Source organism: Anopheles moucheti, chromosome 2 (genome assembly GCF_943734755.1).
Source record: "Anopheles moucheti chromosome 2, idAnoMoucSN_F20_07, whole genome shotgun sequence".
NCBI classification, from domain to species: Eukaryota; Metazoa; Arthropoda; class Insecta; order Diptera; family Culicidae; genus Anopheles; species Anopheles moucheti.
In genome coordinates, this window is record NC_069140.1 from 90,923,495 (window position 1) to 90,942,113 (window position 18,619).

The window sequence follows — 18,619 nt, forward strand, 5'->3', positions numbered from 1 at the left end:
AGGGATCAGTTATTATCAGTTACAGATGAGAGTGTTTTAATATACACTTTAGATAAAATTTATAACAATATTTAATACCGAAATTTTTCCCCTATCACAAAAAAGGCAACGGACAGTAGTATCTGGTTGAAATATTTGTTTTTTTTTCGTCTGCCTCTAAGCTCCTTAGAACAGAATTTAATTAAACAAAATCCCACTTTAAATCAGCGCGGAAATAACAGCCGCATTGTGTGTGTGGGTATTGTTGAAGTTCGCTTCACGGTCGTTTTTTTTCTGAGCGACCATGAGGACTTTCCGGTTTTTTTTTCTGGTTGTTGCATTGCCAGGAGAAAGATAAATGGCGCTTAATCTTGATAAAATTAACGGTCATCTTATTTCAGCATTAGCTTTTCGCCTCATTATTTTGAGTTTAAGAAGGTTTCGCGTAAGCGAATGGAACAGCAGCGAAATCCGCGTTTTTATCTGTGCTCTGCGATCAGCAGGGACTGGTTTTTGCGAATGCTAACGTTATGATGGATAATTGAAATGCATATTTTTGCGTTGGCGAATGAGAGAAATAAGCGATGGATTAATAATTGCACAAAAGAACGATGCCAAGGAAGTGATTACGAGATAGTGTCGTTTACATAAAACTTGTGTTTTATTGTACTTCATGTTGGTTTGTTGTTTGCACATCCAATTTTGAACATAACTTATGGAGGAATATGTTGCTGGAAGAAATTAACAGTCATTCCGAAACCTCTGTCATCGTTGTCGTTTTTATCAGTGCGCGTGTTTTACTTCGAAATCGTGATCATCCACGAGAGACATGAATTGGCTGTCCGATGCAGGCTGCAGGTTGAAATCTTCCTTGCTGACACCGTAGGCAACTGTATCGCCCCTTTGATAAGCCCACGACATATGCTTCGAGTTGTGTGCTACCGCCACATTGCCCGCACTGTCCACCCCCACCAAACCGGCCGTACCGCCCAACGAGGCGCTCATCGCATCGAGCAGCTCGTCGGCTACCGGTTGTATCTCGCGTCCGGTGAGCTCGGCGGTTCTCAGCACATCGTACGCGATGCACACCTTCATGATGATATCTCCATCGCCCGTAAGCGACACACCGCCCAATCTGTTATCGGCGTACGTCCCGGAGCCAATGATAGGAGTGTCACCGACGCGCCCTACTCGCTTACCCGTTACGCCGCCGGTAGATGTCGCTGCGGCAATGTTACCGTCCGCATCGATTGCGACGGCTCCGACGGTGCCACCTTCGCCCGATCGGTAGCTCTGATCCGAAGCTTTCCACTCATCAAGCGCATCTCTGGCGTATTGCGTCACCAGCTGGCCGGGTGGGTCCAAAAACGAAAAGCCTCGGTCCAGGGCGAACGTGCGAAGGCCTTCGCCGATGAGAAAATTGTGCCCGGAATGGTCCATGACGGCACGGGCCAGCGAAATCGGATGTTGAAGGTCCCGCACACCGCTTAAGCTTCCCGTCGCTTTGGTTGCGCCATCCATGATGCTGGCATCCATCTCGACATCGCCTTCGCTGTTCAGTACCGATCCGTAGCCTGCGTTAAAGAAGCGATCCGCTTCCATGATACGAACGGCCTCCTCGACCGCTTCCACCACAGTTCCATTACGAGCCAGCACTTGGTATCCAACCTTCGCCGCTAGCGTGACACCTCGAAGTTTACCGGGGATGCGATCGTCGGGGACAGTTCCAGCACCACCGTGTACGATCAGAACAGGCTCAATGGCACCAAGAGTGCGCTGAAATGCATCAGAGTGTTGTGCATTCCTTGTATGTTGTACGTTTTGTGTAGACTTACCTTAAAGTTCATCATTACGCAAATTACCAGCAGCGAATTCCAAACGATGTTCATTTCGATCACACGATACACTAGTGCTTCAATGGCAATTGGGACAATCTCTCAGTTATGCGTCGTATCAGTAGCGCTTTCTACTTCACAATGTAGCCCTTTTGTGATCGCAAAAACAAGAGAGACCCAGCGAGAGAAAATCTTGTTTATACCGGTTGCTGATAACCAATGCCATTCGCTCGAACAAAACATCGCTCGAACTCAGTGGTCGGCAAACTTCTCGGAATTTTTTTACTTTATTATCAAAAATATGTAGACAATTGAGGGTATGTCATTTTAATCGCAATAACTGCGACCCATTTGGTTGAGATTTTCTTAAAGAAATAATCAAAATGTTAATTTTAACAGACAGCAGCTTTATCCATAATAAATAAATAAGAAATTTTAAATCTCTATTTTACCACCACATTAAACTGTGTGTCACACTTGTCTTTTGTCGAATAATTAATAAGACTGCAGAGTACAGCAGTTACGAGTTTTTGAATTGTTTGTTCCTTATTGTCTCTAACTAATTATTAAGAAATAGTTAAAATTGTTATGGGTTGTGAAATGTCAAACTCAATGCTCTCCAGAATTTGTAGAATTTATAAGCATATACTCTTGTTATCAGCATTTATAATGATTTATTTATTATAATTTTAAACGAGACTCTCAATGAGAGTGTAAAAGAGCTACGAAATGGAAAGCCGTACTTTGCCGACCACTGATCTTGCACATTGAGGGTGATCTGTTTCAGCTATGGTTGTCTTGCGTTGTGCGTGTTGTGTCGAGAGCCAAGTGAGAGCATTGAATTTATGTTTGATGTTATGCAGGGGTTTTTAATTTTTCGTTTTTTTTAAGAGTTGTATTATTTAAAGAAATTTATAAATGATTTTGGAGAAAATGTAATTTAAATATGTAGCTTATCGACGTTGTGTTAACTCAGATTTTACAAGTTATACGAGTTCTTTATCAGCTGCATTAGTTTCAAATCGCAGGTTAAGAGAACAAGATCCGTGCCATAATAGTCACATAAAAAATTATTTGACGCACAAAATGGATTTGTAGTACCGACCATTCACCACTTCGTCTAAAGCCCCAATGTGTTGTACATTCTTTACGAACTTTCTTCTCTTGATCCCTCATTTGAATATTCGCTTTGCTTGCCGTGTGGTGCGAAATACAGTGTGATGAAAATGAAAATATCCTATCAGAAAAAGAGGATTCTGTTCGCGTTTCTTTCTAGTGGATTATTTTTTTTTACAACGAACATTCCTTTTGCTTGCTGAAAAGTGGGCAAAAAATCGGTTTAAAAGTTGCGAACAAATTTGCGTCAGAAAAAGCTCACTTAATGAAATTTTTATTTGTATATAAAAGTTGACCATTCGCAAGGTGTCGGTACGCACCGGAACTGATGGTGAAGAAATACAAATTTCCGTTGTTGAAAAGGGTTTCCAACTTCCGTTTTCTCTGTTTTTTTTTGTTGCGTTGGCGGGTGTTGAACGGTAAATAGCAAAGAAGGTTTGTTGAAATTGAAGATTTAAACGCAGAAAACGCACACAAAAAAAGAAATAGAAATAAATTCTTCAAGCGTGCAAGAAAAGGAAATGTCTTAGGTGGTTAACTTAACAAATGTTACTTATTTGTGTCAGTATATAAGCTGGTGTTACAGAGTACACGCTTAACACGATGCGACGTAAAACTGTGGAAATAATGTTCCCTTGTTCTGCGTGAAGATTCATGATTAATATTCACCGGTAGTAGAGGCGCCGTAAGAAATTGAAGACGTCAAAGTTTAAATCAACCGCAACACACGAAGACGAGCAAAGTTCAATTTGAAAGTTTTGCTCATCATCAAAGGCCGGGTAATGGGTAAAAACCCCCTCCGTTGGCCGTAAGGAACCGATCGTGAAAGCAGACTCGGTTAGTCGCACACTCACGCTGCCCATTTGGAGGACCGTTTCTTGTGGTGATGGAACGAGCGGGAAAAGTTCGATGCAGCAACAGACGTTAAGCATGGACTAACGCAACATGATTCGATTTGAGCAAATTCGCCGGCGAACAGGCGAACGGATCACAAATTTGTATGGAAATTTGTTAGCACGGATAAAATAGCACGCCAAGAAACGCGCTTTCCGATGGGAATTCCGGGAGATTTGGGTTTTTGAAGCGCACGAAAGGAAAGTGATTTATAGAACGTGGAACGGGCTAGCCCCTTTTTTCTTCGTCCGAAGTAAAATCCTTATTTAGCAATAATGCTGAATTACTCTCTCCATAATGCTTACGGTATTTGGCAGCTTTGCTCGACGCTCGGCGGACGGGTGCTGTAGTGGCTGTCAAAAAGTGCTGACACGGGTGAATCGCAACCGAAACCAACGCTGACGCGTGAACGTTACACAATTTTTCATCCCTCGATCCAGCCAGCCACGGGGTTCCAGCAACAGAAACTTTCCGATCGAACAATGTTCTTGCTGTCCGTCCCGTTGGGAACAGGGGGAAGTTTCAAAAGCCCCACCCCCTGTTTTATGGATGTTTAGCTCATAAAAATGGCTGTCAATTTTCCAGCAGCCAGTTTAGTGTGCTTTGTTCGAAATTGATTTACTGTCGATTCCTTTGGTGGAATTCTTTTCCCGCTGCCGGGGACCGGGATTTTCTAGCCGGGAAACACAGGGAAACACTGGCCAAGAAGCGATTGGCCGGGCACATGCCACGAAGCGATCATTAACAACATAGTAAAACTTCACATTAAAAATCCCCGCCGCGCTGGGATGGGTTGCTTTACGATTGAATCGCTCGGAGTTGTGTGTGTTTGCCAGCGAAAATAAATAGCTTTATAAGATTGGTAACTGGGCGTATACGCCAGGGTTTCATCGCGCGCAAATAGACAACAAAATCTCAAGAAACAACAAAGCAACCTATGATCACGGGCTTAAATTTGTGGTAAATTCGAATGTAATACCAATCACTGTAAGGCTTGTGGAGTAATGTGCCAGGATTCGATTAGGCTGGTTTTTTTTTATTACAACATATTGACGCACTCGCACTCCATTTCCATTCCTGTTTCTTGTGTCGTAACGATCGGCCGTATTGACTGAAGTATCGTGCACGCGGTACATGGGGAAAGAATAATAATTCCCAGTTTACGAGCGGGACTCCCGGCAACCCGGGAGTCCATAAATAATGCACTCGTAAAGACGGTTCCCTTCGTGCGGAGCGTCGGGAAGCGGTTGGACGCAAACCCGCGTCCACCATGTGTCTTACATCAAAGTGTGTGGTATTGGGAAAACTTATTCCCATGATTATTTCGCCCGTTCGTTTCGTTTCTTTCCCATTACGTAACTGTTGGACTGCTGCAAAATGTAAATAAAAATCATGGCACCTTACAATAATTTATTAACCACTGTTACGCAAGACATCGAGCTGGGTTGTGTTGCTTAACCGGTCGTTAGAGGTTTCAATTATTATCTTTGTTGTACCGTCTCCCATAATTTTGGGTACGGCTTTTTTCCTGACGGCTGAAGTCCTTAAATTCGATACATAATTGACCTTTGAACGAATGTTTCGATACTACCGACAAAAAACCCCTCATTTCGGCCACCTGGATAGAGCTGAACAAGCTAAAAGTGGGTCATCAATTGTATTACAATAGCTTATGTAGAACAATTGGAGCAAGCTCACCATCACAATTGTTTGCGAGATTAAATTAAATCTACACTCGTAGAGCTAGTTCACGATAGCAAATTAAACTCTTGCTTCAAGAAAATGTCAATTTCTGCTAGGTGCTTGTAGAATGTAGACGCTGCTTTTAGTTCCATGGCCATTTAAGCTTGAAATGGCACTGTCCTAGTTTGCACCGGTGGACCGGTTGGTTTAATTTATCATCGGCAAAGCTTAATCTTATTATTTCATGTGGACGAGATCGGGCTGTTTTCGTAGATTTATGTAATAAAATTTAGATTAAGTTCAGGGCTATTGGAACATGCTGAATTGGATATAGGGATTGGTGGCCCAATTCTGGGTAGAACACCGACTTTGGCCATGACGAATATTGTTTTCCATCGAGAACGATAAATGTTATTGTGCGATGATTTTTGTGAAATGTAATATATAAACTATTTAATCATTCGGAAACATTAGTTCTAAGCTGAACACATCCATATGTTAAGTAATTCTGTTTAAAAATATGTAGCTAATTGTTTTCACTTCGCCAAGAGCACGCAGTTGAATATGACCTACTTTTAAATTTTACTACGACTCAAAGTCTTAACATCATAATGGAAAAATATCTGGAACAGTATTGCCGTAATTAGAGCTTTTCTACAACATTTTTTTCGGTTTTGTGGTGTTTTGGCGAAGTTAGGGAATTTCGTTTATAGTGTATGTCTTTTTTATTTTTCGTTTATGATTTAATTTCTGCTTACTGTCGGACAGAGTTTCCCCTTACGCGGATATAAATTCTGAATCCTTAACCGCTATTTATACTAAAATCCTACCTATCTAGTCCTAGCTAACATTATGTAATTTTCTTATGCTAACTATTCTAATGGCTATCCCTATCTTTATGTAACCTATCCTATTCTATCCTATTTCGCTATACAACTACCAATCACGCTCTTCTCTATTAAATACTGACAGAATAACAAATACAAACGAACCTATGTCTAGCTATAATTATTTTACTCTAATCTAACGTACGTACTATAATAAACGTAGTAATCCATAATCTCATATTCATCTACACCTCCCCTCTTTTTAAAAATGAAAATCGTATAGCGTAGATTTTCATCGTTTCACCAATATATTTTTGTGTACAGTACTTCCCTTTTTACTATGATTATTGATAATCGTACAATTTGGTTAATAAACATTAGAATAAAAGAATCCTGTTGTACAGACTTCAGGCTTCTAGAGAACATAGAGCATCATACAGTGTCATATTGTCATAGCTTCACGTATTGATGACTTCTATATTTCTAGCCTTAATATTGTCAAGTCAGGTTCAAGTTCAAGTGTTATCAAATGTATAATTTGTAGCGTGAATTAAAATTTCTCCAAAGGGAGTCTAGTTGTATGTACTTAGCAGCAGTATGATTTTTTTTTTATTCAAGCACTCAACTATGTCTCTTAATGGTTGTGTTAAGTAGCGTATTATTAGCAGAAAAGACATCAACACATGTTATTATCGTAAAATGTAATAAAAGTAAGCTTGTTGCTATATTCATATGCAGATATGAACCGGTGTGTACGGTGGGACGTTTGATTTTACACGCATCGTCTACAGCTGCATTGAAACCCGTTTGTTTTCGATTTTCCTTCCCCCAGATCTCAACCCTAGTGCAGCATCGTTCGGAGCAGCAGCATCACACATCGGAGCAGAAAATGCGCGCCATTGGACGTGTCGGCCAGGCTGTGAACCTGGCCGTGGAGCGTTTCGTAACGGTTGGCGAGACAATCGCAGATGACAATCCCGAGATTAAGCAGGACATGTACGACGCCTGCAAGGAGGCACGAGCAGCCGGTAAGTTTAGCACTCGATTCTCCACACACTTACCAAAACCCCGAGCAGTGGTTTTGATTACAGGTGGTTTTTGACCACCACGAAGGTTGAGCACGGCCTGGACGAGCGACATGCCAAAGCTTGTGTTTAGTGCGCGTTGCCTCGATTGTGTTGATTAGGTGATTTTGAGGTTATGCGGTTGTAGAACCCGCTGCTACCATCGCCACCACCGTTCACCATTGATCAGGGCCTGAATTATGAAACCAAACACACGGCTGGTTTGCGGGTGTAAATGCGACAATCACTGACATCGTATTACGATGCAGTAGAGTGCATCGCGTGCAAAGGCAAAATTATGAGGTTCACCCTTTTTGTCGAGTTTCAAAACGATGGTAAAATCAATATCAATTTGGCACACCCGGCCCCGGGGTTAGTTTTTTTTTGCCGTGAATTGTGAAACAATTTTCGAGAACACGTTCGGAACTCATGCAATCTTTAATTTTTTGTTTGCGTGCTGTGCCGTCCTATTCTGTCGCTTTTTTTATATAACTTTATTATTAACTGTCGGCTAAATAAGAACGATTTTTTGTGTTTGGTATTCCTTTAGGTAGAGCTTTGTTTGTGTAGAAGAAGAGCAAAACTAATCGAAGCAATACTAAAGTTGAGAAAGTTCTAGTGCTTGTTTGATAAACACTAAGCGAGTTTGTCTACTACTCCAGCAGGATGCTCCTGCTCTAGTTGCGGAATCCATTATACCACCTGCAACTCAATGGGGTTTCCGGCATCATTATCACAAAAGTTCCATCCTATCGCAGACACGTACCCCTTACGGCGGGGTAAGAGTGTTTCATCCGTTGAGTCTCGTTGGACAAAATCAATACGACATTTATCTCAAGTTATACCGTGGCGATGGTCTCGGGCGCAAACCACCAGGCGGCGTGATTGATAGTGTCGGTTGAGCTGGTGGCGTATTATTTATGAGTTTACCCTTGACGGCCGGCCGTTGCTAAGCGTGAGCAACCATAGCAACAGCCGATGTCACCAGTGGCTCCCGGCGGCGGTAGCTGGGTGCAATGGTTGTTGATGGTTTTTATATCGGGGGCTGAGGTCAAGCGGATGCCACCGTTAGAGGCATCAATCTATGTCAGGTCAAACTAGCTGCCTCGGGGTGTTGGATAAGTTTCTTTTCCGTGACAACTTTCCACTTTGAACCGGTTTTTCTGAAGTGAGCGGTTTTGAAGTAATGGTCGGGAGTATGAAGTTAACTTTTTCCAACGTGAAACAGAAGCACACTTTACACTTCGGCCGCTTCTTTGATGGAGTTATTATGCACACTCCATTATAGTGGCAGACACATGGATCAGACAACGTGGAATTAGTTTATTTTTTCGATCTGATAAAAATATTTCGTATAGTTTGAGATAGTAAAGTTTATAATTTTTTAATAAATATGATGCGCTTTAATGTATTTTTTATATTATTTGTTAAAGATGTTTATCAAAAAGCATTTTCAAATAACATAAATAACCATGCGCCTCCATGGGTGATATGAAACAGGCATTACGGATTATCGAAAAAAGTTCAAATATTAAAGGGAATCATCATTAATTTTTAGATTGCGTGCTGTGCAGTACTATTTTGTCGTTTTTTATATAACTTTATTAATAATATTATGTTTTAAAGATATTTATCAAAAAGCATTTTCTAATAATATAAATAACCATGCGCCTCCATGAGTGATATGGAAAAGGAATTATGCAAGTACATAAGGATTATCGAAAAAGGTTCAGCTACCGTTGTAGTTATCGTTAATAATAGTCTTGATATTATTTGATGACTGGTTTTTCTTTTTTTTGGTAGAAAATATTGCAGTTTTGGAGTTTATTAAATAATTTATTTTCCGACGACATAAATGACCATGCGCCTCCATTGATTTTAGCCAAGTGGAAAAATATAATGGAACTTAATCAAGCTTTTTGACATACGGAACGATGGCTAACAATTGTTGTATATTGAAACAAGAAAACTTAAGAAATCGAACACAATTTGGAGGGTAATAAAAGATTAATAATATTAGCAGAAATTTGCTGACAGCAACGCCCTGCAAAACAAGAGATTATTGGTGGTTAAAGGCTAAAATGCAGCAGGAACGTGGTTTGAATTTAAAGTAGTCCTATTTGCTCATCTCGAACGAGTCTTCTCCAACGTTTTTGAAACGGAATCCAGGCCGCAAGCCCGATACTACAGCGACAGTGCGAACAAAAGCGCATCCGATCGAAAGCTACTGTGCTACTCCGAGAAGGCAGCAGAAGCAAAAAAGCATCTATCTTATCCGGCGCGCTTGCCGAACGACGTGATGGAATAAGTGAGAGAAACTTTTAATTGACGGAAGAAAAGGCGCAAGCAAACGAACATCCTGTGCCGGGGCGAATGGTTGCGATGCAGCACACTCGGCACGGTAACCGTATGGCCATGGTTTGTGCTGCGTGCTGCCAAAGCGACATGGCCAAGGAAACGGATCTAGGCCGTGGTTGACCGAGAGTGTTGGCTGGCAAAAAATGGGGCCTGGGCCAAAGAAAGTGTCGTGAAAGCCCGTAGGAACATTAAAAGCATTTCAAAGCGCTACGGAAACGGAACGGTTTTTCCCCGTTTTGTGCCGTCGCGGGACGTAGCCTCCCAATGGCGGAGTGTTTCCTGTCCTGCAAAACCGCGACGAGAATAGACAAACTGAGACCTTTAATTTTAATTGCCATCCTATCCAATTTTATCGCACAACAATCGGGCCCGGTTGGATGGGGCAGCGATCATGCTGATGGTGCGGCTTTCGACAATGGAGAGTTTGTTTCATCACTGCTGCAAAATCCGTCGGCGTATGTGAGCGTTACGGCCCTTGAGCTTTCGAGAGAGAGATTGGCTCGTTAGGTTATGGCATACGGCATGCCGGTGACCCAGTTCCCGCCCTGGGAGTGTGCGGGTTTCCTTCTTTAATTTTCATTCGATCAGCGTCCGTTTCCAACGAATCTGCCATCGAACGAACGGCAAGGCACAGTTTTCGGTCCTCATTTCCGATACGGGGTTCGCTTCATTTCGGAGAAGGAATTCAAATGTGGAAAGGGATATAATTGCCGACATTGTTTAGATTCTGTTGAAGTACACAGTATCCCCAAATTAGAGATTGGAAATTCCAAATGTGGCCCCCTATTTCGAACGATTCCATGTCGATGTTCCAATAGTGGACTGTCGTTAGTGTCACGGCCGAGTGATTTGAGTCAAAATTTAATGAAACACTTTGTTTGTGTGCTTTCGTTAATTAATGAACAACGAACGGGAAACTCGAATGGCGAATATTGGAAAACTTCTGAAACTAAACCATGCATTCTTCATGATATTCATCAGTTTGTGATGCTGTTGATATTGCTTTTAAATTGCCAAAGATTGATATAAAATGTCACACAATTGTTAGTTTTCGTTTGAAATAACCATAGAAAGGAGGATCAAATTTTTGCTTTGGTTGAATTTTATCACCACACTCACCGTGCACTGGTGAATAATGAATGGAATTTGATGAGAAATATCTCGTGCACACGGTACGGAACGGAAACGGACTCGGATATTTATCAAATCCACTGAAACGGAATTGGAAACGAACGAAGAACAAATGAAGGGACCATTGCTCCGGTGGTATCATCTGGCGGTTATGGCCTTGACGTGGACATATGTATGTGAACGTAACCGTAACTTTCCATCCCCGTGTCACATGCACGTGGAGCTGGGTACCGTACAGGCCCAGCAAAGAGCAAATGGAACCTTGCACCAAACGGGCTAGCCATCAATGGCCATTTCGTTGCTCAATTGGTAGTCACATGCTTTATTGTTGTGGGAAGCTCAATTACTCCGAGGTGTGTATGTGTGTGTGCGCGGAATGAGCGAAAAGAAAAACCCCCCTCTGGTGAAAACCGGCAGCTGACGTAAAATCCCATACTAATTGAAGCCTTAAATCACTTCACCGGCCGAAGCCAGACGGGCGTCACTGGCGGGATTTTTCCCACTTCCGTAGAAAATAGTCCTTCTTGGAAGGCGTGTATGGTCGACAGTTTTCCCGCTGGTCGACATCATATAACGCGTAATATCGCGCATTCTTTGATCGGCTGATCGGGAACGTTGCAGGATAGGAAAAGGTAACACACCGGTTGGCATTCTCTCCGACAGTCGACAGCATAAGCGAAGCGGTAGCCAGAATTTTATAGGTTTCGCATTATCATGTTATCGTGTTTATGGGAGGGATCGTAAAATTGGCTTGTTTAACGCCATGCTGAAGCAAAACCACCACCACCAGTGCTTGACGCTTGCGAGGGCACCTTCGTGGGGGAACCGTTCTGCGAAGCGTTGATTTTCTTTCTCGATTCTACTTTGTGCAGCGCGTTTTTTTGTTTTATTTTTCGAGCGAAAACGGAAACATTTTACTACATTTCACAGTCTTATCAGCAGCACCGTGTGCACGCAGGGAGCCGTAAAAGTGAACTAAAGGTATCGGAACGCAAATAGAGGTAATAGAGGGCATGGAAACATGATATAAAGTAAACTTTCTCACCTTTGCCGCAATCGAAATCTGGAATGGGTCGAGCGGTTCTCGTTCAATAGAATTGGCGAGCAGAGTGTGAAAGGAAAGTTATTTTCGCTTCCAGCGAAGCAACAGCAAAAAACGGTCGTACCACAAGCGACAGGTTGCTGTAGATTGGTAACGGAAATTCGAATCATGCTTGAACCACACCTCTCGCTCGGGTATAATATCCCTAAGTTATTATTAATGTACCGGTGAAAAGGTGGGTGCAAGGTAGTCGAACGAAATGATCAGCTATTTTGTTTACACATCGTATGGATTTAAAAATTTACTCAATTCCAAAGGCGAAGAAAGTTGTGCGTGGAATTATTGCTAGAAGCTTAGGTTACAAAGCTAGAAGCTTAGGTTAGAAGCATACAAGTTGGAACGGGTATTAAAAAAAAGGTAAATTCTTTTATTGTAATTACAACCAACATCGCACAGTTCCCGAAATAGACTGACTCGCTATCCTCGCTAGCTCCTCCTGACAACCGTGTTGCCAGCTATCGCCTCAACTGTCACCAAGCACAGGGTGATTCATTCCCTACATACATGGAGTTCATTAAAAAGTGGTTGAAGTTTTGCTACCTTGGTGTAGTCGTAACGTCCAAAGCAAAGGTGTAGGGTAGCGCATTGTGATGGAAAATCGTGCCTACTACGATCTCTACTAACTCTCACGATCCAGAAGACGCGAAATTGCTGGATCAAGTGGAGCAACCCTAGACTAAATTTCTGACTGAGAAAGAAAATGGATATTTGATCAGGCCATGTCAGCATGACGTCCTTTACTATGAGTGAGTCAAGAAGAAGAAGAAAGAGAAAAAAAAGAATGTCAAGAGTCTGAGCGTAAACCAAATATGCCAAACATCTTCCACAAGTACATCTCCTGTAGTGATTTCTTGTCTCGATGTGTGACGCTAGGCCAATTCATTTGATCATCTACTGATGCTTCTTGATGAAAGTATTCACACTCACAGGAAGTAATACCTGAAAAAACATAATCAGTGAATTCAATCACAGATAAAATTTCACCTTTTTCCAGAAATATTCAGGTGTAAAGAACTTCGTCTTTATACCACCGAATGCTGTCCAGTGACAAATAGTACACTCGTCCGTTAAGAGTGCAAAACTGGGTTTCTTTATAAAGAATGGTTTATTTATTTTAACAACACCTTCAAATATATCTTAGAGACTACAATGCTCATGTAAAATTATTTGTTATGTCTAAGTGCTTCTGTACTATTTAGGCAGTTGCTGACAAGAGAACCATGAAGACTTCCTCTTCAGCTTCTACTGTTCTTAACATTCGACGACTTAGTCTTTCTCCAGACGAAGGTACTTTAAATGTGAACATGTAAAATTACTTCACTTCTCAGTAGAATCTGTAGTATAGTAAAGTCTTTCATTAAAACTTTTGTTCGGTATTTGTGCTTCAACTTCTCAAAACACCATCAGCAATAAATGAGAGCATTCACTCTAACCTGTTTAACATCACCAAAACCGGAAAACCCCAGACAACATCGACCTGACAGAACTGCACTGGACTGCACTGCACTAAACACCGGCCGCAAATTCTGCATAGAAATTACTGCACCGGTCCCCGGTGTTCACGATTGCAGTCGAAGTCGTGACAGTGAAAGTTGGCCGAACAAGCGCCCATGTTTGTTCCGGAGGTTAGAGCAAAGCCGGAAACCGCAGCAATGAATTCAAACACTCGCGTCAACCACCCACTGTGTCCGAACGCACACACTTTCCCCCCAGGGGGGTGGGGGATCGTGATCACGAGCAGTGCAGCAGTACGATGAAATATGCAAACTTTTCAAATAGTCCAATCAAAAAACTTTTCTTTGCTGTTTACTTTGCCGGTCGGGCGTACCGAAACAGTGTGCTGGAGCTGGTTTTCAATGACGTTTGAAATTAGATTTTACGCTTTATAATGCAGAGTGGGTGGGGGTTTTTGGGGTGGGCTAGTGCCGTTGTCAGGTGCATTGGCTACAAGCCGGTCGACAAATTTTTTTGCAATAGCTGTGTAAAGGTTGAGTGCGATAGTGGGTAGTGATATTTAATTAAATGCTCTTTACCAGTGTTCTGTTTTCTGCTTTTATGTCATTGGTACGAGCAGTGTTTGTTTGTGTTTTAATAAAAAATAACTTTATCACAATCTTACGGGACGTTGTTCTTGCCCAATGATGACGAAGAAAGGCAATTCGTTTCTTATGCCGGGCAAACACTCGATCATCTCGAGAAAATTACTTGCAGTAGAAAGCAATCAATACGACTCGTTATTTCTGCTACCACTGGCCACAGGCGAGTAGAGTGCCGTTTGTTAGGACGAAGCAAATTTTATGCTCCGTTTAACATCAGCTGAGCTGTGAAAATCGGCACGCACTGCGCCGTGAAAAGTACACTCGGCTAATGGCACACAGTGTCGCTAACGGGTGTCTCGACCACCGTACCCGACCCATCAACATCTAGTCGAGTGCTGAAGTAGATGACTTGTAAGGGTTTGTTTTACGCTCACTTTGTCCCGCAGTGGCCAGCAGCGTCGAGAGGTTATATTTTGGTGTAAAGTTTACGACACAGCCCGTAACGCTTCGGCCCTACGTTACAGTGTGCCTGCTATCAACAGTGTGTCATTTCCACTGCTGGCACTGCAGCAAGAGAAGAAGGCCACGAACTAGACGAGCTGACTTCCCGACCCACGGGCAACACACGGGCAAGTCCACTTTACGACAGCGCAAGGCGCATGCAGGAATGACAATTGAATTATGGATAACTGAATCGGATGGGTCATTGTAGTGACGAGGTTATGATTATGGTTATTTTCGTCGGGCAACCTCCCGGCATGTGGACTCATACGGTACGGTACATAAAACCACGATTAGTGGGTTGCACAAATCAAGGTACTCACACATTTTACATCTTTTTTTAAAGTCTGCTCATAAAAGCGAATGGATGCACGTAAAGTGGAGCGAAGACATGCGGCCAGAAGTGGGCAAAAATGAACATTTTAATGTGCGAAAAATGCTTTCATGAAGACAAACAATAATGAACTTCACCTAAATTAGTGTTTTGCTATTAAGAATCTGTTGTGAAGAATCATGCCTATGAATCATAAACGAGGGGTCATTCAGATCAGAAGTCAACCTAAGTAGGCCTAAAATCATGTTTCGGGAGAGATTGATGAATCTTTGAGGGTTCATGGATAAATTCACGATTAATCTGAATTAGATTCATCCAACGATTCATTTAAGCATTCATTCAACGATCAAAATACTTTTCACGGAGGAAATACATAAACAAAATAAATACCAAAACCATTGCAACTGAAACAGACGAATAGAAATCGAGAAACAAAGCGAAGAATATTTACTATTCATTATTGTTTCGAGACAGTGATGAAATAAATTTCATCTGGAATTCAAAATGAGACCAATCGCGTACAACCCCAAAGTAAAACGAAAGGAGCGAAATTGCGGACAAGCAACAACCGGAAAGTACTTTGAAATTAATGAACCTCTCGTCTCGGACAAGCCTCGTTTCATTTTGTCTTAGCAAAACATTTCCCCGTTGGGCAACTCCAAAAGGGGGTTTGGGATATTGCAAATAAATTGTGTATTGTGAATACTTAAATTTATCTCGTGAAAGATATCAACCAATTCCAAGTTATAAACAATTGTTTTCCTCACCCTCTCGTTCTCATTGCAGGCTCATCGATAGAGCGCTTATGTGATATAGCGGCAACAGATCCGACGGTCGGATACTCGCCGAGGCCAAATCCGATCGACGATAGAGGACCGATGATACGCGCCGCCCGGACGCTGCTCAGTTCGGTGACGCGTGTCCTGCTGTTGGCGGACATAGTGGTCGTGAAGCAGTTATTATTAGCCAAAGACAGGGTAACGCATCCCATCGCAAACCGAAACATGGACCGAAACATTTTCGTTCTTTTTTTCTTTCTCTCCACCCCCAAACAGGTAGCTAGAACTTTAGGTAGATTAGAATCAGTGGCCAATTTTACAGAATTCGTGAAGGCGTTCTCGGTGTTCGGTGCGGAGATGGTCGAGTTGGCGCATGTTACAGGTGAGTTGTGTGTGTTGCGCGGTGTTGGGGGCTAGAATGCAATTTTAACAATGTGTTCCAAAGGCAGGAAAAAGAAAGGAAAGCAAAAACGAAAGCTATGGAATTGTTACACTCAGTCCCAATTCTATTGCTTCCATTGCCAAGAATGCACACGACCGAATGGGCTTCTCGTGCGAGGCTCAAATATTTCTTCACTTATTTTTAAAGGAAGCAGTTTTGTTTTCTTCCATTTTCTTCGTCTCCGAAACGGCCGTCTCGTGCCGTTGTTCCAGCGGAAGTGGGATAGAAATTGACCGATGAGCTATTTATAAGAAAATTGTTTTAATTTTACGGCTCACTAGAGCTCCGTCAGGCTGGCACGACGACGACGGCAGACTGCAACATACGGCCTTAAACCGTTTCCTCCGGGGGGTGCCTCGCTAATGCGAATAAGCGAATCGGAATGCACCGGAAGCGGTCTGTTTCCGGCTTTTCAGCTGTGCGCGGGGTGAATGGTGAAGAATGTAAATCGTTGTTTGATTCGGACGAGCTTTCTTTCCATTTCGCTTCCAAATTCCCTTTTTCCGGGTCATGTCTAGCGAAACGATTTGGCTCGACACTTTGTTTTTTGTTTTGTTGACCGGGCAGTACTCTTAATCCGGAAGTTTCCGTCCGTAGAATAATGGCTTTTGATGGGGCGTTCGTAGGGAAATTGCGCCAATAACTCTTTGCCTCGTTAGTCAAGCAGGAGGGCGTAATAGTTTTATAAATGAGCTTTTGTTCCTGGTTTTTTAATGCACAAACAATCGATTAGATTTTTGTGTGTTTTAAATAAAGATTTCTATTTTGAGTTGCAAAAAAGGTTAATTTCATTGGGAATGTATTGTTGCGTTTAAGGCGAAACAATCTAACTCCACAGTAACTTTACAAGTTGGCCAATATATTTCACTTACTGTCATGCGTTTAATGATGTTTTATGAGCTAGTTGGGGTTGAGTGCTTCTAAAGTATACGAATTTTATGAACATGTGTTCATCCGTGCGCCACAAAAGACTCTGACGTCACCTGATATATCTATCCTTGGAGACCTGTGGCAGCAATGACTTCATTTGTATGTTCGTGTGCTGCGTCTTTTACGATGGCCGTTTCGAGCTGAGAGGTTCGTAGCTCGTTTCTTACACGCTTAGTGGGAAGCTGTACCATAATGCCACACCACACATTGGGCTAGAATTATAATAAAGAAATGCTCCGGCATTACGGATGACTAACTGGCGAAGCATAAAAACACGAACCCATCAAACCCGTTGTTAGGAGCAGCCCAAGTTTACGCACCAGCAGAGCAGAAGACGGAGAAAGCATCATGTGTGAAAGCCGGGAACGCCCTGTACAACGTTCGGATTCGGTGGCGCTGATAAATGGATTCCCAGTGGGAACCATGTGTGCTGCTCTTGAGGCACCAGCATCGGATGGAGATCGTTTTTAAACGATTGGATTCAATACCCGGAAATGGGAGTTTTATGATATCTAATTGGAGCCAGATGTGGCCTTTGCTCGGGCGATTATTTGGGGCAGGTTATTTGTGCGGCTTACGTGAGCAATATATCACGGTTTGACCATTAACATGAGCGATTTAATTTTACAACTTATAGCTGGTTTTTGCCATAAAAAAAACAGAGTGGATGACTATTTCGGAGATAACTTACGTTAGACGAAGATATGAAAAGAGCCTCTTTGAAAACCTCATAAATTTGCATCTAAATTACATAATTCAAAAAGAAACTTTTAAAAGCATTGAGCAAAAAAAAGGTGACGAATGAAAGTAGAAAATTGTCTGATGATAAAAATAAAATACGGCGACATCCTTGCTCGCGTGCTTTCCCTTCCAATAAATTGTGGTGGTGGGTGCTGGAGAAAGAAGAACTTTAATCGGCTTATCCCTTCGAGCTCTAATCTCGTCGGTTGGTTCTCATAACTGTCACTCAACCTTGCCCCGTGCGTTGCCATTGAGCTCGGTGCAAAATGCGTCCCCTTCCAGGTGCGGGACTAGAAGAGCTTTTAGATTAAAATAAATCCTGGTCGGCTGTATGGTCGGTGTCGAGGAGCTCGGAGCGGTGGGACTCGAAGCAAGGCGGAGTTTAGGACCAACCCGTAACCACACGTAACCCTCGTGTTCGCATAGAAACGGGTGAGAATTTATGATTCCTGGTGTAATAACTTGACACGGTATGCGGTCAACGACATTATGTGTGTCGACGGTGTGGAAAAAAGCGTTGGGTTGGAACGCTGTGCAAGATTGGTTAAGTTATGAAGGATGTGGTATTTGCGCATGCCACCTCCCCGAGAAGGGGCATCCCGGCTGTATCGCTCTTAACCGGTTCATAATTGCAAACCATAAATTGAATGTGGGAAAGATTTAATGGGATTAATTAAATTAATCGCTGTTGTGTTGGTGTGGGAAAGCTTCCCTCCAAGGGTAAATGCTTGCAGAGAAAGAAGTCTCCCTTCTGTTTGCTCATAGAGAAAGCTCTCGAGAGCAAACAACAATGAGGAAAGGCTTTTCTTTTTGTCTCACTATGCTTCCGATTCCTGCGGAAAGAAAGGGTCCTCGGTCGGTTGA

At 42.4% G+C, this 18,619-nt stretch overlaps 1 protein-coding gene across 1 annotated transcript in view; it reads left to right on the forward strand.

Annotated features, from left to right (window-relative positions):
* Positions 1-18,619, forward strand: part of LOC128310172 (alpha-catulin) — a 53,902-nt gene that overhangs the window by 21,937 nt on the left and 13,346 nt on the right. The window contains exons 2-4 of the mRNA XM_053046747.1: positions 7,167-7,362; positions 15,650-15,840; positions 15,919-16,024. Of these exons, the coding sequence (XP_052902707.1) occupies positions 7,167-7,362; positions 15,650-15,840; positions 15,919-16,024 (493 nt within the window). The remainder of the gene's footprint in view (positions 1-7,166; positions 7,363-15,649; positions 15,841-15,918; positions 16,025-18,619) is intronic.